A 24,590-nucleotide genomic window follows, 5' to 3' on the forward strand; every position below is an offset into this window, starting at 1 on the left:
TTATGTCGTAAGATTGGACTAGGGCAGAGGTGGGCAACTCCAGGCCTCGACGGCCGGTGTCCTGCAGGTTTTAGATCTCACCCTGGGTCAACACACCTGAATCAAATGATTAGTTCGTTACCAGACCTCTGGAGAACTTCAAGACATGTTGAGGAGGTCATTTAGCCATTTAAATCAGCTGTGTTGGATCAAGGACACATCTAAAACCTGCAGGACGCCGGCCCTCGAGGCCTGGAGTTGCCCACCCCTGCTCTAAAGCCTCATCACTTGAACCACATGTTATTGTCTAAATAACCAGTAGGGGGCGCTCTCTCCCATGTTTTGCAGCACTGCCAGTGCTGACTCCAATAACTGCATCAAATGTTGAGAAGTCATCGGCCCTCCTTCATTCTTTGTGTTGCTTTCTTATTGCTGTCGGTCATTATTTCTCATGTTGAATAAAGGGATGTTGCAGTTAGTTTATAATACACTGCAATTTATGCATGCATCTACTTGTCGATTTATCAGTTCTTCTACAGTCAGAGCTTGTGAGCATCTTGCTGCAAAATTTGTGTGAAACAAAATCAAAAGCTTGATAAATAATGAGTTGACCTCTAGAAATAGTCCTTTCTACTACAACAGCAACACTGTGATACATCACAAACTAGACACTGTGGCACTTAAATAATTCCAAGGTTACAATTACATTCTGAAACTGTTCTGATAATGACAGACAGGGAAAGCAATAAAAGAAGTGACAGGAAATTGATTTGTGTCAACAGATGAGAAGAAGGAAAAATAGCTGCACTTTGTCACTCTGCAAAATATAAACAAACATCTGCAGTAATGAATGAGTGAAATGTTTTGGGGGGTTTTTTTTCACTCGATGCTGAATATTTTTAAAGATACTGATGCAGCACCAGCACCTAAAACTCTTAAGAGACCATTTCAATATAAACATAAGCAAGGAAAATACTCAAAATACTCTAATAAACTTAGGGTACGTCTTTAGCTATGAGAAAATAACATTTAATCTTTTTTTCTAGATACACTAACAAATGGTATTGAATGAAGACTTTTTACCTCTCATCTGAGACCCTTCTTTAGTTCTACAAGCTGATGAAGAGTCTCATGTATCAACTCGGACGTGGTCCTGAGAGTCATCAATGACTTGGATAAAAAAACAACTTCACAAACATATAAAGAAGTCCAAATGAATTCAGTTCAATGACTTAAGACTCCTGTGACCTGAATGACTGGGAACCTACAGACCTATTTTTATGGGATTGTTTTGATAATATTAATAATGATAATAGCACAAGCCTTATCCATCAAGAATAAGGCTGGATTTTCAATTCAAATCATTAAGATGTGATTGAAGCTCAGGCTCTCAAGTTTAATTCCCTGGATTTTACAAACACATTACATTAACTGTTTGGGAAGTACAACCTTTTTAAATGTATAGTCTCCCATTTTCAGTGGATAAAAATAATTAGCATAATTACTGAATGTATATTTAGTACAGAAAGAGGGGGTAAGAGATGACAACAAACAGTAAATATATCACTGCCCAAGATTTAAGTGTATCGCAAAGCCATAGCTCTACTTATGGCCTTACACTTTCTCTGTCATTCTGTCCAATGGCGAAGACACTGCTTATTTCTGCTTAACATTGGCGAAGACACTGCTTATTTCTGCTTAACATTAACCAGCTGTATTCTATTTTTCATGAGACTTTATGAGACATGAGCATGTTTCATTTGTTATAAGATGTGTTGTAACTTGGGCAATCCCAAAGTCTACATTCCTTGAGCTCAGCCCTGATTCAATCATATCTGTATCTTTTTTCTTTCTTTCTTTTTGTTGCATGATCTTATTATGGTTACAGTTTCCCTGTGTGAAACCTCTCATGCATTTTCTTTTACCACACCCTCAATTCAACGAGTGCATTCTGTCCAGGCACATCTACTCATTTCCTGTCCTTCTAACTTTCAAGATTCCTTGCTTTTCCTTTTTTGTTTCCATTCATGCTTCCTCCATATTCATGCAGTTGGCCTTCCTCTCTTTCACTATGTTTTCAGCTTAGTTTATAAACAACAAGCTGAGTGGACAAATGCAAGTTATGTCGTAAGATTGGACCAGGGCAGAGGTGGGCAACTCCAGGCCTCGACGGCCAGTGTCCTGCAGGTTTTAGATCTCACCCTGGGTCAACACACCTGAATCAAATGATTAGTTCATTACCAGACCTCTGGGGAACTTCAAGACATGTTGAGGAAGTAATTTAGCCATTTAAATCAGCTGTGTTGGATCAAGGACACATCTAAAACCTGCAGGACACCAGCCCTCGAGGCCTGGAGTTCCCCCACCCCTGGACTATGGGTGGGGGAAGGTTTGTTGAAGTCTTAAAAACACACACACACACACACACACACACCAAAGCAGCTGCATTCTTATCATTTCACAGCATCCTTTATAGAAACATACATAACTCAGACTGGTTACTGTTTGTCATAAAAAATGCAAAGCCCCTTGTTTACTTGCCTTAAAGACGTTATACAAAGTAGCAAAGCTGTTTTATTCCATTACTAAATCTAAGTGCTAAATCTGCGTGTGTGTCCGTGTGTGTCCACAGGCATTTCAAATTGAAACCAGATATTTATCCGACACAACTGTGATTTCTCTTAGTTTTCATCCACAAAGTGCACTTGCTGAAGGCGATTTCTGCTCTTTAGATTTCATTTAAAAACTCTTTGGTCTATCACTTTGTCTTGTCAGATGAAGCAAGCATCAGTCTAACGTTTCATGCATGCATCAATGAGCACTGACAGTCTGGTCATTTCCGTCTTCCTGCTTTAAGGGTACAAGTGTGGTTTGTCTCAGACACAAACAAAGCACTTGAAGCACTAGGAACCATCTTCTACGTATACATCGCAAAAACCACACATCATTTTAAAACTCGAGTGATCTTAACCTGCTTACCAGTAACCACAATACATTTAAAACTATCTGTATGTAGCACACCACTCCACGATTTCTTTTTCCTAATGTCTGAGCACTGGCAGCCTTTCATTTGATGATTAATACCCATATAAATGGGAATACAGAGAGTTAGCAATTCCAACAACCCAAATGAAATTAGGTGTCCAACAAGTGGAGCCGTTTTTTGGCAGACTCTTGAGGCTCATGCACTGTTGGCATTATTACATGATGGGATTGCACAGAAAGAGTCTTTGCTGCCAGATCTGCCTGGATAATTTTACTCATATAGCCTTTGTAGAGATCTTGTTTTTTATGTGCTATTTTATCTTAGACAGGGTTATCTTGCTTTACATATTTCTCTATGAGAAAGAGAGCAAACAGTCAGCAGTGTTACATTAAGCTGAAAGATTTGCGTGGGAGTGAGAGCCTGCCTGATTAACTGACTGGGCATATGGGCTGACAGCAGTATGGGTGTTCGCTGGGAAACCACAAACAGTGCATTTCACGATAAAGATAAAACTAAAAGTTTCATTTTCTACTTTGTTCCATTGCGCTGCTTATGGGTCACCAAAGTGCATATGCTACAGTATTTATATCAGAACAGAAAGCCCAGAAGTAACGGAACACAAGGCCATTACTAATAACACATCATGAGGTCAAATCAATATAACTTGTATAGCCCAAAATCACAAGTTTGCCTCAAAAACACTTTAAAATCTCTGCAGCATGGAAAACTATTTGCCTTTAGACCATCTGGAGGAGGAACACAGGAGGCGTCCATCTGCTTGCAGAGACATTCATGCAACAGACTGCAGATGTACAGAGCAGTCATACTATACTGTGTTCCACTCAGCATGTGACTAAAAGGAAACACCCAAACCACAGTTCAAAGCTCCTATCACACCTGCACACCATGTACTTACATTGTCATTGCATCCTTTGTTGTCCTCATATTTTGTCTCTATGTGGATGGAAAACTTGGGCAGGAACGAGCACTGTGGATTAAGAAAGAAAAAAGATGCTTAATCACTTGTAAAGACAAATTCATCAACTAATGTCCTTAACAGAAGCGGTGTTGCTTTTATTATTCTTCTGCATTCCAAAGCTGAGCAAAAATAGAAGCAACGAGCTTATGAAGTCTGTTCTTCATGAGGCTAACATATTCATACGTGCCTTGCTGTAACACCTCAAGTGCTTTTATGAGCACCGTGTCTGAGTTGGGAAGGTTTTTTCTCCATTTGTATGTTTATCACTGTATAGTTTAAAATGAGCTGTAGCAGTGCAGTACTTAAATCTCCCTGTCAAAAGTGAAAAAAACCAAGACAATTTTGCTAGCCTGCTTAAAAACTCATTTTGCATGGGTGTATTTGCACTGACTCATACATAAGCACAGTACGCTCCCACACATGCACATAGACAATATCGAGCATTCCTTCGCTGTCACAACATTGTCCTCTTTCCCCGTTTATCCCCACACCCAAAAGTGTCGTGACTCACGCTACTGACATTTCTCCCTCTGCATAACAGAAGCCCTATAGCTAAGCCTAATCACATTCATATGTTTTAAATTATGTATCAAGGTTAATCATGGGTCACAGAGGCCGTTCTGATTATTGGGGAAAACTTAGTGCGTGTGTGTGTGTTTGTGTGTGTGGTTGCTATGTAAGTTGTTTTGATCATTGCAGAGACTAACAAACCCTTCTGACAGAACTCAGCTGCCACCACTGTACTGCGGCTACGCTGCATACAGCAGAAGACTGCATAATCAGTAATCGGAAAATTCTTTAATATGTAAATTCTGGCATTTTTCTACAATTTGACATGTTACAAGCAGTCAGATGTTTGAAATGAAAGACGAGCAGACACAATTTAGAGAAGGGATGTCAAAGTCATTTCACACTGTGGGCCGCATACAGCTCACTTTGATCTTGAGTGGACCAGACTTCACGAGTAAAACTATGTAATAAATTGCTAAAGCTACTAAAAAAAGTGCTGAAATTTTTGTTAACTCCGGGAAAATGCTTCCCCCTGTGAACTCACTGTAAAATACAAACAAACAATCAAATTATTGTCATTGTTTATGTATTACTTATTTACTTTGGTCTAGTATGAATTTCAGTGGCAGGGAGAGGTCTAAATCAATAGGAAAAGGGAAAAATCTATGCAATTCTTCACAATTTCTAAAGCTCAAAGGGCCAGAGTTGAGTCTCTGCTGGGCCTATTATTAAGTACACAATACTTAATAATCAATTTTTCTATGTGCTATTAATTAAAAGAAATGGAGAAAAAAGATCTTTGTTTGAAATCTACCGGTGAGGTAAACATAAATGTTTGCCCCTTCTATGATATTCAATTAGCTCCTAATATTTCCACAATAATATTCCACAATGATTGAGGATACTTACAGTGTATTCTTCAGAACAATGCATGAGGTGACATCGGGTCAAAGCCATGGGAGAACACAAAAGAAAGCAAAATCAGTTACACAACATCAAAGAATATAAGTGAAGGCTACAACATATAAAAAATGTCTGTCAAATATCTGAAAACCCAAATCATCCCTCCTCACTAGAGTGTGTGTTTTCATTCCCTTTAATCTGTCCTCATCATCTTGTAACACCGCTTTTTAATGATCAGAATCATTAAAGCATCACAGAAATGTTCTGTTCTGGCCACTGTGCCTCTGATCTTTGGACTCCTGATTACTGCTTGCTCGTAATATTGGTAATATTGGCTTATTCCACCGCTGTGCTCAATGCGCATAAAAAGCACTGGCGGCTGTAAGCATGTAACTATATGCAGATTTAAACGTGGTCACGCGTGAATGAGTGACACGTTCATACTTTTTTACATAGTTTTGTGTTTTGCTACCAAACTGAAACACTGGCAACCAGAAAGCTGCAACGCTGTCACTGATGTAACATCCCATTCTGGTTGACCTTGAATGTTGCGTGGAGGCATTAAGGGCACTCAGGAACTTACAATGTCTGCAGTTTGCTTTTTGACTGAAGATGCTGTCCCATGTAAATGCCTTCACCTTTTATAGAGTTTAAGATTGCACTTTATTGATCAACACTGAAAATCCTCCCTCATCTTTCATCTATGGCAGTCACCGACCTTTAACACTGAATTAGCATTTTGCTCAAGTTGCTATAAAAGCGCTTATTTCCAAAGTCACTGCATCCAGCTCATGATCACTGTGCCCAAATCTGCTATAAGCCTTAATGTGGTGAAACCTCCAAATGTCCTTCAGAGATTACACATGGAGCTGCTGGAATCTGACCATAAATTACGAGTTAGGTTGCATAGTAACTTTGATGGCTCTGACCACTTATTCGCTTTTTCTTACAGTGCTGTGCAAAAGTCTTGATCCAACTCTCATTTCTTTATATATTGTAAGGAAAATGGGAAATAGGTACAGTTGCCAGAGTTCAAAGAGAAAATCCACACAACCACACATGCATGGGATTAGGTTACGTAGGTATTCTAAATTGGCAATGAGTGTGAATGATTGCCCTGCGATAGAGCCACAGTGTGCCCCACCTCTCACCATATGGCAGCTGGGATATGCCAGCACCTGATGAATGGAAGGTAAAAAGAGAGTTTCTACAATTCTAATTAGCTTGAAATGCGATATTTGGTATAACCACAGCACAGCCTGAACTCTCTTAGGTAGGTTTTCTTGTAATTTCTTTAAGTAGTCTTCAAAAAAAGTCCTCCTGGCTTCTTGACAGCCATTCAAATCTCTCCTTTGGATGTTTCTGCCTTTAGTTCTGTTTTCTGTTAAGCTGATCCCACACTGCTTCAATAATGTTGAGGTCCAGGCTAATTTCTTTGCCTCAAACTTCAACTTTTCAGGGGACTTTTTATGAATCTGTAACAAACCACTAACCTGCGATTTTAATGAAAGTCTCCTGGCTGCAGATTTTAACTGGCACTGCTGCCTCAGACTGTGTTACATCTACAGGGGTTCATATAATCTTTCACAACTAATTAACAGATCAAGTCATCCAAATCTCGAATACTCAGAAAAATTGCTGCTTTAAACTTATACGCTGCATGAACATGTCTTTATTGGTCTTTCTGGAAATTGTGTCAGTCAGAATGGAAAAAGAAGGCTTTTAAATATGCTGCTCCCTTTTTCTGGAATAATCCGCAGACGGACCTGAAACTGTTAGAGTTGGTTATGACGGATAAGTTTGAGTCCAATAAAAATTTAAGGCAAGAAATTATTTAAATAATGTGTTAATGCAAATGAATTGGATGTTTGTGTTCACCTGCACTGAATATCGGTTGTATTTGTTTCTTTACTTATGTTACTTTTGCTGTAATTTCAGCTTTCTTTGGGCTCTCAGTGACTTTTACCTACATTAAAAAAAAGGATATATGCTTTTGCACAATCTATTAAAACTGTCCATTAAAGATTCACAATCTGGGACCAGATTTTATCTCCAAGCTTCTTAAACCTTTATATCTTCTTTTCACACTCCTCCAGTTCACTTAAAACATGCAGCCAAGTGTTTATAGTAGCTGGCGAGTCCTGAGAAGCTGACCTTTAAAAGAAATATTGTGCTTACAATCTGACTGTAGTTCTAGGCTTTAAACACAGAGTATTAAGAAGGCAAAAGTAGGCCTCCTTCAGTTACAACAGCTAACTCAATTCTTGATATAGCATGAGCTGTGAACAGCATGACATCCTGAGAAATACTTTTAGACGGTTTACTTACCGGTTATGGTGTAAGGGTAGTAGTTCCATGCCTTCTCTGTTACATAGAAGATTTTAGGAACCACTGCTCGAGCCCAGCTGGGTAATTTACTGCAGAGAGGCATTGAGAGAGACAAAGACAGATGTGGAGCGCAACTGTGAGCTTGTGTTAGTGAAGGAGGTTGAAAGATTGAAACTGCTTCCTTTGGCACAGCAATCATCAAAAACTTGTTTTACGCATGAAAGGAAAATGGACTCGCAGAATAAAACAGTTGAATAAAAGAGTGCTTCTGTAAAGCTTTGATTGAGGGGAGTACAAATGGCAGCTTAGGATTTTCAGCCACTCTAATGTAATAAATGAAACCAAAAGACCAACAAAAGAACATACGGACAAAAAAAAAAGTTATAACAATTTATGCTGCTGATATAAATGTGGTCTATAAAGGAGCGCTCTCTCTTTTTTTTATATATATACACACAGTTAAACACATTCATTCCAAGGATGGCTGAAGCAGTTGGGCTTTAAGGACCTAAAGGGACCAAAAGACACATTAATGGCAGCAATGAGGAAAAAACAAGTGGTGCCTTCCCTTTTTCTCGTGAGCTGTGCAGCAACATAATTTTACAACATAATAATTTTATTTCATGACATTTCAACAATTCAAATCCTCGACACTGACGGATAACTTATTCCGACTTGAAACATCTCACAGCTTTGTTTCACTAATGTATTAATCTGAGTTAATAAAGCTACTTCTGGCTTTCCCCCCTTTTTCACAAGGAATCAGCAGGATGCTTCTAATGCAGGTTAAATTATGTCAAGGTAGTGTCATACTTATCCCACAAACAAAATAGTCATATAAACTCTCAAAAATTTATTAAATATCGCACTATTTATCAGTTGTAGCGGCAGACATATGAGTTTTCTGAGCCTGAAAGCACTTTGTTGAAACTTTTAATCTCTGTATCATCCAGCATGAGGTCACCGTTTCAGTACTCTACCAATATGTGTATTCGGGAGACTTATTAATGCATGTCTGTGCTTGACATTCACTTTTCTTCGATTATGTACTTTGGAAAGCCGCCACATACTTTGACTGACATACTCTCCAAAACAGGACAAAAATGGCACTCCGTGAAATACGTGACTGCTGTGAATATAAATTTGTGAATGCTGCCAGATATTCTCTCTCTCTTCCAACAAAGAGACTGACACCCCTCCTACACCTCCATCTGTTGAGTTCTCCTATTCCCTCCTTCTTCTTCTTGTAAAGATCTTTGCCAGCCCATGTTGCCAAACGTGCGAGCGTAATGGATGTCTGCTTTATTTTATTTATTTTTTTAAAAAAGCATCCCGGTTTATCTGAACGCATCTGAGGAATGGTAACAATTGTTCATAATCAATCAACTTTAACAATAGTAATAGTAATAACAATAATAATAATGATAATAAACAAGGAAAACAGTATTCATGAGATGAGATCAGGCCAAATAGTAAAGTACTGTGTGAAGCAGATTGTGAGGGCTAATGAGGCGGTTAAAGTGTGACAGATTGGCAGCTTGATTCCCTGCTGGTGACTTAAAGTTAATGTTTACTTGTTGCAGCTCCAGATGGATGACCAGTTAAGGTAAACAGAACAGTAGTTAACTATAGTAAAGTTATGTTGTTGATTCTATACAAGCCTAACTTCCATCCATGCAGTTTCTTCTTGCCACGCTTACCACGTTTATACAAAGAACATCATTAAAATATAACAATATTACTTGTGGATTAGTTTTTTTTATGTCTTCTGGTCAATTTGATATCTCAAGAACGCCTGAAGGGAATTTTATTGCATTTGGTAGTAGAGCCAAACCAAAACACAAACAGACTTCCCCAACAATGGTTTTGTTTACTTATTTATTTACATGTTTACACTGTTGGGTTCTGCTGATATTACCCAGGTTTGTGTGTTTGTTTGTTTTAAGGCAATAAATTAAGAATGCCATTTCACTTCATGTGAAAGCACATCAGTTGTTTTCCATGATTATGCACCATCTAGTAAGAATTCCTTGATCATTTTTTCACTACAAATATTGTAAGACAGAGATATAAAAGGCAGCTTGAGTGGTTGACAGAGGAACGCAGCTGTTATTTCCATTGAGAAGTGAGGGTTTCGAATTAAACCACAGGGATGTTCATCATCAATATGTGGAGCTTTTGAATTCTGCCAAACACAGACACACATTTACGCACTCATACATTTCACTCCATCAAAATGTCAGCTGCTGTGGAAAGGTTAGTGTTTTCTAGATCTCCATCTAACTGCAAATGCAAACATCCATCAAAGCTGAGAGTTTAAGTGTTTAGAATACAATTCTGTCCCTCTTTTTTCTCCTTGCCTGAATGACAATTTTGTTGGTGCGCATGAATGAACTGCTCTGAAATGAGTAAATATCGCTCCTTAGATATTGGCAAAATTTCACAAAAATTTCACAGAACTGCTCCACCTTACAGTGTGAATGAAGATTATAGCCTAAGGTCTTTTTTTTTTGTACAAAGCAACTGTTGCCTTTCATTTCTGTTTAAACAAAGCTCCAAGCAAGTGTCTTCCTGAACACTGTTGCTCAAAATACTCAATTTATCTATATAAATTTCTAGTTCAATACAAAGCAAACCGACTGAAAATATCTGAATGGAGATCCAGACGATCTCTGTATGCTGCCTTTGCCTTCTTCATTTCCTCTGCAGAGCAGAGGTGTGCTGACTCAACATAATTAGTTCCCTGGCATAGCGAATGCTGACACGGGTATTTGTGCTCAGACAAATGGCCTACAGCATCTCTGCCTTCTTCCATTTTCTCTCTCTTGACCTCGTTTAGGCTCTGTCATATTTTTTAATAATGTATTTCTTGCTAACTTTCATTTTAATTCGTAATAATAATTATATATATTTAAATGACAATTCATTATAACAAATAAGTAATTAATCATTCATTAAAATAAAAAAATTAACAACAATACTGCCAGTCTTGTCATTAAACAACCAAAGATACAATGAATGGACTTGATGCTTCTCGATGCTTCTCGATGCAGAGGCCATTGTGATTAGATTGTACATCTTTGCCTCAGACAAACAAGAACAATTTTAGGTCTAATCATTTTTTACCGAATTACCTGAAATTACCACATCCTGCAAGCACTCGTGTCATCGGGAAGAAATGCTGTAAATATAAGCAAATAGTTCATCACCAGGAAACACTGCAAGTGGTGTTTAGGCAATTTGAAGTATTTCTTGTTAAACTATATCACGATTTTAACCCCTGCATTGCTTTTTTTTGGATTGACTGCATTTAGGAACAGGGAATTAGGTCCCAGGTGGCGAGAATAGCCTTTAAAACAACAATCCCACAAGCATTTGGCTTTCTGGTAAACTTCTACAGAGTTTAGTTCTGCCAGTCAGTGTGGGAAGTTTTTGATTCATTTTGATTCATTGCATTCACTGAGTAGTCTTTTCTGTAAATATTCAACCATAGGGATTGAATTTGTTCGTTCCATTTCTGAAACAAACAAACAAAATATGTTCTGTGGGCAAGAAGATTCTGCCAGAGAAAGACAGCAAACAGAAATGTTCAGGAACTGGTTGGAGACCAAATGAAAATTAGATTAGATTAATGGTGGCCAGCATATAAAAGTAGCCCACACACTACTAATTAATCACATGTCGGGCATTCAACTAGCAGGAGAATATTCCACTGACCTGTTGAGGTAGACTCGTTTCTCTGTGTACTGTCCTTGGCCATGTGCCGGGTCTTCATACGGTTCGTTCTGGACAACCTCCACCCCTTCCCCTCGATCGCTCTGCTCATGGCTGTGTTTACTGATCATGTACAGCTGCCCAATCCGGTACTAAAAGACAAAACGCACAGACAGGGTGAGTTCACACTCCGAAGCAACCAAAACTGTGACAGAATCAGAAAGAAACACTGATAACAAAAGATCTCACCGAAAAAGTTCATCCACAGCCAGTCGTACTTTATTTTTTATTTCTAAAAGCAAATATCCAGTTGATAATGTCATAACACCATTACCAGAATCTAATAACACTAACAAAAAGTACAAGAAAAAAAATCCACAGTTTGTGATTCACTAATGACACCTAAAAAAGAGCCTCGAACTGTGCTTCACTAACTGCACCCTTGACTCAGTCTAATTTGCTGTTATCACTGCAGCCACAGAGAAGCATATGCCAAAAGCAGTTATGGTCACCTTCCTTTTAGTCAGCGATTACATATGTAGAGCTTAAGAGAAATAGAATCAAAGGGAACTCAGCAGGGCATCAAAGCACCCATGCTAACAGCAAATTTGGCTTATACACTTCTACACCTTTTGATGCACAAGTTACCTCAGTAATACGTGCATGGTACTTTTTTTCCTGTGGAGTTTAGCACTGTAGATCACCTCAGAGAAATGTTACAAGATGAAGCAGATAAATACATTCTCTTAATCCATTAGCCTTAACATTTGAATTTTTAATTTTATAACTAATTAATAGCACATGCTATAGTATTGTGTGGTCTGTGATTTCAGTCCGTTGCCAGGTGGCTGATAGGCAACATGAGGACATCCTAATATCTGATCTAGATAAGAACCTTCAGGGCCTAAGATGTAGCTACGTACCAATTTGGGTTGCTCAACTCCTGCTCATGTGGGACTTTCTGGGCAAACAACCAGACAGGGACTGTGTTCTAGTAAGATGACGTCAAGAATTTCTACAAAACTAAAATTATAAAAGAGTAATTAAACTGTGACTGAAGAGACACTTTAGTCAATCACGAAGTAAAAATTATATGTTTATGCAACAATGAATTCCACCTGCTTATCTTGCAGTCAACAATCATTGTGTATTTACTGCATTTAATGTTACTCCTGATTTCACTGAAAGCAAACATAGAAAACAAAATGAAGTCTCAGATGCTTCTTCTGCAATAATGGATCTCTGTACAAAGGTAAAAATTGCTGTTGTATGGCAAAGGAACTTCTGTTCTATAGAACAGCGGTCTCCAACCATTTTTGCACCGCGGACCGGTTTATGCCCGACAATATTTTCATGGACCGGCCTTTAATGTGTCACGGATAAATACAACAAAATAAAACTAGTACCAGTACCGAAAAAAAGAAAATTTATTCATAACACGCGTGAAAAGACCAAGGAAAACCGAGTAAACGATAACAAAATAACGCTGAAAACCGATAAAAACCCTGAAAACTATACATTTCACACCTGAGCCTCAACTCTCGCGACCCGGTACCAAACGACTCACGGACCGGTACCGGTCCGAGACCCGGGGGTTGGGGACCGCTGCTATAGAACATGTCTCTGCAGCACACTGGAACGTTTTCAATTAACCAAATAAGTGTAGCTATGCATAAATCCAAAGCATTGTTCTGTGTAAAAAGACAAAAAAGGAGAAAGACTGATTTTTAAAGAGGAGGTCAAGAGCTGAGTGTGAGAGAAAGACTGAAGAGGATCAAAGGATGGCAAATCAAAGAGATACAGAGGATACAGACAACTGTAAATTCTAGAGTGATTATAATTAAATGAATAAGGAAACATAAAGGTGAGGCATAAACAGTCTGAGCTCTTCACTAAGAGATACTAGCTTCACAAAAGATTAAAAAACCAGGAAAGTTTGCCCTGGTAAATCAAATTAACCATATTTCTGTGGATTCAGCTGACCTTTTCCAGCCTCAGCTGTTAGCTAAGCTGTGATGTCCTGTCGAGGGAAAATGAGAGGTGCTCAGATAGTCGCCCAAACAAACTCCCAGCAGGCCTCTAAATTTTCTTTCTTTCTGTTTTTTTAATAAACAGGCATAAAATAAAACGACATGAAACGGTTAAAGCAGAGATTTCATCATGGAGGCTTTGCGTGTGTGGTTTTTAGAAAGTTAACTTTATCACTCGCGTGATGAATATTTAACACGGAAGATTTTCTAGTTCGTTATTTCCAGGCTGCCATATTTAGTCAAATACAGTACATATGTACTTGCACACAATACCTCAAAGTAGCTGCATGGGGGTCAAATAATATACATACAACATATTATGTTAGTGTGAGTGTATATTTCTGACTTAATTAGCCCAATTAACTAATAGTCTGGTGAAAACATAAAATACAACACCGTGTTATTATCGCTTTACAAACATGTTAATTCCCTGAAACTAATAAGTCTAAGTGTCCTGCTGAGGAGAGGTGATGGTGATTGTTATGCTTAACAGAGCTTTCAGTGGCCAACAGAGCCTCAGGGACAAGAGTGTAATCATTTGAAAAATAGACACTCCCACCAGAGCAGGACACATACACAGAGTAGGACACAGATGATGAATTAGTATAGCTTTTGATTAGTTCTGATTAAGCATGGGCCACGAGGAAAAAAAAAATCCTCCCTTTTGAATTTTAAACACTTGAAACCCTCATGTAATGCTATCGATTTAATGAAAAGAAGACTCTGTCTAAGATCATGATACATGATGTCGTCAACAGGGGCAGAAAGCCACATAAATATACGCAAAACATGTAGGCACATAGGTAAGGCACACAATAAGCCTATTTTACATACATTTTCTGTTATGACACCAAAGCAACAATTAAATAGAGTGCTTTTGTTGAATGAAACCTGACATAATGTGTTTCCCGTGCTTACATTCCTTAGCTATATCACTTTTCCCCCCCCATGCATTCATGCAATCTATGCATTAAAGGTCACAGGCACAGCTGCATCACCTTGGCTCTGCATCCTCTGTGGTGGACTAGTTTCACTGTGAAAGTAACACAATGACTCAAATCCTTTGTGGCTGTTTGGCCCACACACTGCTCTGGGCAATGATATGTATTCGTTGTTTCACACAGATAGAAACATGCATGCATGCACGTACATTACATCCGTGAACACACACACACCATGCACACATACCCACTAACCATAAAGATAGTTGTCTAAGCACAACACTAGCAGAGTGGAGATCTGGAAGCAGAAGCAGGCTACAGTGAAAAATTAAGACGTACGGGCATTCTCCCTCCTTCCACTGGTCAAATAAAAGCCAAAATGAAGTGAATTTTATTTTAGCAAAAAAACAAAAAACAAAAAACCCAAACCTCTGTATTCAACATAACACACACTGGCTCAGACGGATGGTTTTGGTTAAACACTCTAACCTAGACTACAGTTTAAGATTCCTCATAAAAACTTGAAACGAGATGAAGCTAAGTTTAAAAAAGTATTCCAACCACTACTACTGCAGCACTGATAAACCGTAAGAAAAAAAATGCCTTGTACTGCGTTGCTCTCACATTAAAGCCAAAACAGTAATAATTGTGTATAAATCATAGTTTCACAAAAAAAACCCCTTCCTCTCCAACATCTCAATTTACAATAATACCACATTTCACATTTCAATTCGCTTTCAATTTTCAAAGTACTGGTACTGCACAGTTTTTGAATTTCAGTGAGCCATGAGGAGAGACAGGCCAAGCAGTGAACCAAACACCATGTGACATTTAATTCATTACATAACATACTATGGTCAATGCCTCAGATACAGCTCACGTAATTAGTGTTAAATGGACTGGCATTTAGATAGCACATTTCTAGTCTTGCTGACCACTCAGAACTCTTTTACACTACAAGTCCTTTTCATACACATTAACACAGGATTGCATTTTATGACATTTTTAAGTCATAAAAAACTGGTTCAACACTTGCTGAAGAACAGCAGATATGTTGAGGTTGGTGGGATTGAACCGCCAACATTCCAACATTCTGATTAGTAGGCTATCTGCTCTTACCTCCCGAGTCACCGTCGCTCATTTGGAGTTGGGTTTCTGGTTACCTACTGAAAGTTACAGCCAATATTAAATCTCTTTTTAGCTCTGGAAATATATGATTCTAACTGTTCATGCAGCTCAGCACTAACAGCTGCACGATGTCCATCAAATAGCCAAAGTTGCTTTCAACTGACAACAGTATACATATAGTGAGTGTAATGTAATGAAACAAACAAAAACTAAGCTGATAATAATCACAACACGTAGCCATTTTAACAGCCACTTACGTCTAAAAAGCACCACTGCTGCTAAGCCCACTTTAGCAGCAGCAGTGCAGAACCCACTAAAAAGTTCAGTGAAGTTCAATGAAGTTCAGTGAGTTCAGTCTAGCACAGGGCTGTCATGTTGCAAGATTATGAAATTCATCAGGCATAGGACATTTTCTGCACTCACAGCATACCTTCAGGACATTTTGACATCAGGCTTAGTCCTGAAATAACCCATGTACAGTGTAGTGCTCTGTACTGCACAACCTCTGAAGTCCTGAAATGCATAGCCAACCTTCAAGTGTTATGCAAGGGCAGGCCTATTCAATCTTATGTAAACAGTACTTAGGCATTTATTTCCTTGGTTATAACACTTAAACGAGTCAATGGTTTCATTTACTCTGCTTGTAATATGTTGACTTTCAGATAGCTCAATCACAGACAATAAATCTGTCATGGACCATGTGTATACACCGTGATAGACTAGCTACCTGTCCAGGCTGTACCCTGGCTCTTACTCTATGACATCTGGGAAAGACTCCAGCAACCCTGAATTGGTTAAGCAATGAGAAAACAGCTGACTAGATGGAATGTCCATGAGATCAGCAGTGACAATGGACACTATATGAGTTTTTGGGCTATAGAATACTTTTTACAAAAATAAAAAGGTTTGTGTTAACTTATTATTACAGCATATACCCAAAGCTGAATCATCTAAAGTTATTAATTACATTAAGTTCTTACATCACTGTCAAGAAGCCATTACAGTAACATCCAGGGCAAAATGCATGTTATTTTTGCATCATATCAGTTTTGTCTCTCCTAATCTGAGTCATGGCCTGCTTTATTAATAAAAGCTCACCTCTTCAATGAAGTCTCAAAAGCTTCTAAAAACAGCTCTGGGCTGTGGAAGAGATCCAGCCTGATAAGCTAAGAGCTACTGTAAATAATGCATATGCACTCCATTGCTTTCCTGTGTGCCACACAAAAACCAGTGAGTTGAGTAGTGTCAACTGAAAGACACTGCAGTGGCAGAGGACAAAGTAAGGGGAGCGTCACAAAGATATCTGGAGTTTTGTGAGTAATGACAAATTAAAGTAAATGCAAGTGAGGTACTGTCACCTTGAAATAAAAGCTTTGAACACAAGTGTGACATCATCTTAATTCACTATTCATTTAGACAAGACGTGTCCTCGTCCATTCATTTTGACATTGATGAGTTGTAGTGGCCTTTAAAAATATCAAGGACTAGCATACGTCATCGTGCCCTCTTTTGTGGGTCAGTGTGATGATTTTAAAATATTAAAAAAACACCCCACCATTAATATCCTCAATCACGAAGAAGCCAAAAAGAGGCTACCCAGTACACCGAAAGGTTTGAACAGCAACAACAACAAAAACAGAATAAAAAAGTCTTGTACTGATTAGTTCAGTAACCTGCTATTTTCTCCCTTTGGAGTAATCACTTCTGTGAAAGCTGTTCTGTTGAGTTACACTCATTCTTTCCCTTTTCTGGAAATCTTCACAGCGTGATCAATCATTTAGCTTTATGACACAGCTGGCCAGTGCTTGCCTTGCCTTTATTTGATTTTTCTGATAACAAGGCACTCTGGTTTGTTGTTGCTCATTAATCAATAATAATAAACTAGAGTGTGTTGTCATCATCGCCCCCAATTACGAGGTCCTGGGCTAGTTCACTGAAACCCAAACTCACAAACTAAGATGACTACATTCTTACGGACGTGAGATGAGCCAACTACGGCATCTTGCTTGAGTGCCTGTATGTGCAAACTGCATAATCATCCCTAAATTTCCATGTAAGGCAAATAATCTAATTTAATCTCAATTATTTAGCATTCTACAATTAAATGAACATGATCGACCAATATTGGAAATCTGCCAATAAAAAATCACTACCTGAAGAAGTGCCTGCATGTGCTATTTACAAATGTCCCCTTGAAGTTTCCTGAATGTCGTATGAACACTACATCACAAAAACGGATAGTCAACAAATGATACCACTTAATTATGAATCATTATTAATTAATGTCTTTTGTCCCTTCTCCCTCCACTCAACCCAACCAGTTGTAGCATATTTCGTCCTGTTAAAAGGGAGTTTTTTCTTCCCACTGTTGCAAAAGTGCTCACTCAAATGGTGGTTGTCTGATTGTTGGGTTTCACTGTATTATTGTAGGGTTATTACCTTACAGTGTCCTCGGGATTCCCATATGCTTGTTTGCCATTCACCTAGGGACCATCTTTGATCCGAGGACACCACAAGGGTTACGGGCCTCAAGGTAACTGTTGTTGTGATTTGGCGCTATATAAATAAAACTGAATTGAATTGAAATTGAATAACGTACCATCGACACGAAAACCAAATGTCTGGCATAGCAGATAGCGGAGACTTTGTCCCTTGAACTTGATCGACGTTACTGGAAAGTTAGTTGTGTTTGCACCACAAAGCAACACAACTAACTCATTCAACTACCTGTAAACAGACCACAAAATGGCACTATAATGAAGGCCAAAACAAACAATACAAAGGCTGCTAACATGAATCAATCCAACATCAGCTCAAGTGTCCATAAAAGCAAGCCTGTAGAGCACGTCAGCGTATCCATCAAGACGCACTGAAGTCACCGATGCAACTGCATTCCATATAGTGACCAATGAAGGAAAAATAGTCAACAAAATGGGCAAAAGTTATGTTATATCTTAATGGATATATTATAACTTTTGAAAAGTAGTGATATCTGCACTGAACATAGTAGGAGACATATAGAAGTATATACAGCCATTGAATACTTTGCTATGAGTTTTATTTACATCCATAAGCTACAAAGAATGGAGTGACAGACATTATTTTGCTGGTTCTTTCATCTAATGTAAAAGAATAATAACACAAATATCTAGAGGGGAATCATTGCTGTGAAATAATAAAATCACTGTCATTGATATGAAGTTCTTAATTATAAAATATGAGGAGTCATTTAGCCCTAAAACATCTAGCGCTAATTTGCATTCAGCATGTCTGAGCTCACCCTCAGAAAAATACTATTATCACTTGATTATCACATAATTTCAAATATGCATTCTTCTTTTTTTTCCTCCCTTTCCCCCCCATCTTACTTATGCTTCACTTTTCTTCTGCCAACCTATTGCCTTAAAGAAATAACAAAAGCTTTGTCCAAAGTTGCAATATCTAAAGACACCATAAACAGAAATCCCTCATTAACCAAAAAAGGAGTACTACTGCTACCAGTCCTAACGGCTTAGTGTCTAGACTGAGACATGCTTCTGCAGTGGCAATACTGATAAAATGGTTGATCCTTGTATCGTCTGTTGCTGAGAGCGATTGGGAGTGGACATCGGATAATGAGGGAGAAAGATAAAAGAGAAGAAGAGGGGAAAAAGGGGAGGGATTATTGAAATAAGGGACAGGGAAGGGATAGGGAGACAGCAGAAAAGGAGAGAGGGGGTATGATTAGCAGTGTATGTCACTCTGTTTCCAGGCCTCTGCATACAGAGTAGAGGGAACTGAAATGAACGAGAGCAATAAATAAAGGCCGACCAGAATGGATTGGGGAAAATATAGAATTATTAACTGTCTGAGAGATTATCCCCCTCCTGTGTGACAACATCTCTCATCAAAGACGTGGAGGTCTTGAGTACTTTGGCTCCGCTTGCACCCTCAGAACGACACAGTGATGAAAGATCTTGAACTTAGCTTTTAATTAAAGATAAGACTTAGGCTGTAGCACTTAAACAAAAGACCCACTGATTCAATTTAGCATGAAAGTTAAGTCTAATGTTGCTGTTAAGAATTAGTTTTAATTGTGCTAAAAAAAAAAAAAGACTAAGTGTAAGAGTAGCAAAAACATCACAGAAAATTGTTTGTCATTTTCTTTGGCCTTTTGAAAACAAATGTTCAGCAAAAGGTCAACAGTTGGATTTCGAGTATCTTCAAAGCTCTTGCAGATATAGCAGAAATAAATAAATAGCTTGATATTATGATTTTGATGTCCAGTCAACATCACCATTGGCACAAAATAATGTTACAGTATAAACCCTGATTCATTCATACCACACATATCAAATTTCCAAATATGTGATTAATAAAGTTGACAATTCATTTAAAGGTGTGCTTAAAATAAAAAAAAGACAATTAACTTAATATACTAATATTACATTACATATAATGTAATTAAAGTATCAATATCCCTTACTATGTAATAAATACTCAGTCCACCTTTGCAAACCTGATTTTGTATGATGAAGCTTACAAAATGCTATTATCAAGCAGTTTACTTACCCAGACAGGATTTCATTTATTCCATGATTCGTTTAACTGTAATAAAACTAGGCACACGCTACAGTATCAAGCTCAGTATCAACCTTGCTCTATTGAGTTGGCTTAAAGAGCCTGACAAATGAGACAAGTTTAAATCTACAGCACACTTTACCATCGTTGCGTAATTAAGATGAATCCCATTATTCAATTGAACCACATAATACGCTAGTTTGAATTATACTTTGCTTTCCAAGCGCAGATTACTGGTTAATCTGATGTAGTGCAAATTATGTTTTGCAGAGAAAATGAAATTTGCCTTCACTTATGAGACACACGGTGATTTATCATTAGCTGAGTAAGATAGAAAGATGTAAGATGGAAATATGTAGCCTTTCCAAACACCAGACTCCCATCAGATTGAGACAACAATAACTCGAGAAACTTCTCATTAATAACACAAGGTCGCACTCGTTAAAATGAGACGACTTTTTGTTACATTTAGAAATCTATAAATCTTTTAGATGTTTTTTTTTCCCAGAGCAAGTAAAATAAATGACCTTCCACAGAGAGCTTCTGACATTAGCCAAATACTCTTCTAAATGAGTATGGAATCAGTGAGCACATAATTAACCTGCAGTCTAACAAGGCTGCTCCTCGGCAGCCTTGTCAGCAAACCTCTCAATTTGAATGTCAATGTGAGGTAACAGTCTAAACTAAAAGCTCTGATAATCACTGTGCTCCACTTGCACAGGGCCACGTTAATGCCCTCTGGGAGTACTGTGGTAGCCAAAACTGAGAGACCATTTTGTGCTTGGCAGGTACTACAACACTGACAACTTGTACGAGCAACTTTAAAAGTAGGGTTGTGAGCTGATTCGCTCAGTGTGTTTCTCTTAGCTGCAGGGTGAAAGAGCCTGTGAGGAGAAGTGTACGTGTAAAATAGTGACTGCATATTAAAGACCTGTGATTATGTAGGCTTCAATGTGGGTTACTCACTTTGTGAATACTATTGGGATCTCGACAAAAACTAAGAGTTTAGTGTAAGTCCCGTAATTAGTGATGCACTGGCTGCAGCTTTCTTGGCTGTTTTCCAATTTTTTTGTAAGCATGAGCTGCAGACGTTTATTTTTCCCGATTCTAATTTTCAAAAGTACGTGCAAACAAAAATCAACTATTCAATTGCTCATAATCCCAACATTTTTTTTAAATATGCTGGAATCCACAGAAGTCATTCACATTTGTCCGGTATTTCATTGCTCCATTTTTACACAATAAACAAAAAAAAGGTTTTTTTCTTCCTTCTGTTTTTCAGCTTTGCAATTCAGCACATTTAGATAATTCTGCTCTGGGCTTCAAAATAGTTTAATTTAGTTTTCCAGTTTTCTTAACCCGTAAGAGAAAATGTCATTGTACAGAAAAATCACTAAGACGACACATACATCTGGTACACACACATAGAAATACATACATCCACAATCCTATACTGATGCCACACCCACAGGGCCGTTTCATTACCTATCATGGCAAATATACACAAACAAACTCACATTGAGCGACAGACACATGCAGCCCTTCTTGCCTTGTTCTGTGCGCATTTAATCAACTGGGTGGCAGTGTGCACTGCTCTGAGCTGCACTCTCCAGATAAGATTATCCTTTAGCTGTAGGCCTGACAGTCAATAGGTTAGACAAGGGGCATAATTAGTGTTTGTGTGTGTGTATGTGTATTAGGCCAAGGGAGAGAGGGTAAATGAACAACACAGATAAAGATGGTAAAGATAGAAATTGAGTGAATAAGAGAGAAAAGCACAAAGACAAGTTATCAGTGTTGCCCAGCAGAGCACTATAAACATGAGAAATCAATGTGACGGATGCAAACACATCTGCAGTGCCATCTATGCTTCTGCTTCTCCTACCTTCTCTGCTCCCTGTTAAGTGGGCACACGGCGAATGTGTACTGTGTGTCTTTGTTGGTAAGAAGTCATTTTTTTCTGCACTTGCACTTGTTTACAAAAAGGGTTTAACAAAGGGGTTAACTCGCAAAATTGATCAAAAGTATGAAATGAATTTTCGAATCCGTTTGTTTTGAGTTCGAAGTTTCCTGTTATTTGGAGGCAGTTGGTAAATGTTCTCGATGTGTGCCGAAGTTAGAACAGCGGTGTTCTTATTTCGTTTTCAGACTATACGCTGTTTGCCTGACAACCTCAGTCATCAGTCAAAACAGAATGAGTCACAATCAATTTAATGCCATAAACAAGGCGCAACATCCATCTATGTGAAAATGTTGACATTTTTCACATTGGCTGAAGTGCACAGATGGAATATTAAACTATAGAAAACAGGAAGAACGGAACAAATGCCAATTCCATTAAACCCTCCTGAATTATCATTAGCATTTAAAAAGTAATTATTTAAAAATGTTTCAGTTGTTGTGCATTGCTTTCGAAGGCTACTGCCTTGACCTTTAAGTAAAACAAACTGAGCTGAGGTGTCCACCTGTGACTTAACCTGATACCTGTCAGCTCCAAGTTCCCGCTAATGTGGGATAAAGTGCTGTCCAGCTGAGGCAAAGGAACAGGATGCACGTCTTGCTGCAGACAGTATGATTAATCACCCAACCTATTATTATTCATCATATCATCACCTAAGCAGACAGGCCTTAGCACCCACATGATGCACTGTAACATTTATACACACAAATCCAATGCCAGAGACAGTTAGATGGCTGCTTTTGCTGTGGCTTAGATGATGGCTCTGACACAATAAAGAAAATGAAGAGTCATGGAAAGTGCAGGACCAGGAAATGTTGTCGACTAGTATTTTTAGATAATTGTTTTTTCCAGAAACAGAGCCTGAAGCATTAAAGAGATGCCGGATATTTTGGCTGATATTTCCACATTAAAATGTCCCTAATTCAAATGCTGGATTTCCTAGATAATATTACAGCTGGACAGAAAAAAGTTCAATATATTAAGGAAAGTTGAGTCGAATCTCGAGATGGGCAGGGTGAAGGTCATGGTAGTGTGCCATGAACTGCACTATTTTCCTGTCACATGAAAATAGTGCACTGCAGTCTCTAAGGTCACTGCTTTGAACACTGCTGTTCATTTGACTGTGTGTCTGTATCTGTGTGTGTATGTGTGGTAGGAACGTCATATTTTGGCAGATTAGGGCAAAATATTTTCACTGTGTTTACTATATTTAAGTGTACTCGACTCACTGTTCGGTTGGGTTAAGGCAAAACTTAGGAACTACTTTTTTAGGTTTTAGTTAAAAATTCACCCTTACAAAGCATTACCACATGCATAGGAGATTTATTTTCTTGGTGATTTGATTCGGGGGGGGGGTTAATCAGGACAGTGCATGTTGCTAAATATCAATATAAAAATACGATAGAGATATTTAGCAACACTGCAAATTTATATCTGTGACCTGCCTGTGGGTAACATAACAAAAATGTCGAATGTCGTGATAAAAGGGATGATAAAACAGCAGAACCTAGTAAGTTAAGCGAGAGTGTATATTACTTAAAATTATTAGCAGAAATTCTAAATTAAATGCGTTATCAGTCATTCTGTCTACGGGTGATTTATACCAGAAAAAGGTTGGCCGTTGTCTGTGCCTGTTCTAAGACCAGAAGACATCAGCAAAACATCAAAATAAACTTCTTCTGTGCTGTTTTCGGTCCCACAGAGATGTCTGTCATTCTTAATTGCAAAAATGTAATTACTGACTATTCTGAACTGGCCTAAATAAAATACATTTAATATTAGCTTGCAATTTGCATGTCATAATACGGTACTCTATCCCTTTACTGCACGTTAATCGCACTCCTGTAAATACTGGGGTAGAGAATTGAAGATTATCACTGGAGCAACACAATGTCAATATTGTATTGTGGTTGCTGATTGGCCAACTCTTTGGAGCATAATGTTTTGTGTCTTAGCCAATAACAGATTAGAATGACAAAAGTAAGTAGACTCAATTGATGTTAAAGGTTACACTGGGTGCCGGTTTAGCTCAGTGGGTAAGGAGACCACCACATGCTGCATGGCAGGAAAGCAGGAAGGGAGATGGGGCGACACGCAGCAAAGGGCTGCAGATTGAAGTCCGACCGACTCCTCTCTATCCTGTCTATCTTCACTTACTGTGCAATAAAGGCAATAAGCCAAAAAATAATAAGAAAAAAAGGAGGACCTTACCCCTTTGCACGGCTTTCAACTCTGTTGAGATATTTAATCAGAGTCTCAATAACAGATTCTTCAAAAAAGGCAGGAAAAAGCCTCATCTCATGTGGAGAGAGAGGGGGGAACTGAGGAGAAGCATAAATCACGATGGAGGAAGAGGATGCAGATAAGGAAAACTGTTCTTGATTCAATGGATCCTCCCTCCTTGTCCTTTCTGGCCAACATAGGGACTGTAAATCCCCCCCGAAACTTGAGAGGATGTAAACAAACCCTTAGCTCTGTTTCAAACCTGTGCTTTTGCTGGGAGACACTGTCACCTCACAACAAGTTTATGTTAGCTTAATTGGTGAGTCCAAATTGGTTGTAGGTGTAAATG

General features: G+C 38.4%; 1 protein-coding gene across 1 annotated transcript in view; it reads right to left on the reverse strand.

The window, feature by feature from the left end:
* The window catches only part of LOC309708427 (cytoplasmic phosphatidylinositol transfer protein 1-like), a 74,098-nt gene that overhangs the window by 8,404 nt on the left and 41,104 nt on the right, over positions 1 to 24,590 (reverse strand). Inside the window, exons 2-5 of the mRNA XM_082536481.1 lie at positions 11,403 to 11,551; positions 7,686 to 7,774; positions 5,364 to 5,371; positions 3,882 to 3,953 (exon numbers count right to left, since the gene is read on the reverse strand). Coding sequence (XP_082392607.1) covers positions 3,882 to 3,953; positions 5,364 to 5,371; positions 7,686 to 7,774; positions 11,403 to 11,551 — 318 coding nt within the window. The remainder of the gene's footprint in view (positions 1 to 3,881; positions 3,954 to 5,363; positions 5,372 to 7,685; positions 7,775 to 11,402; positions 11,552 to 24,590) is intronic.

This window comes from Aulonocara stuartgranti (assembly GCF_965226115.1).
Source record: "Aulonocara stuartgranti genome assembly, chromosome: 6".
Classification (NCBI taxonomy): Eukaryota; Metazoa; Chordata; class Actinopteri; order Cichliformes; family Cichlidae; genus Aulonocara; species Aulonocara stuartgranti.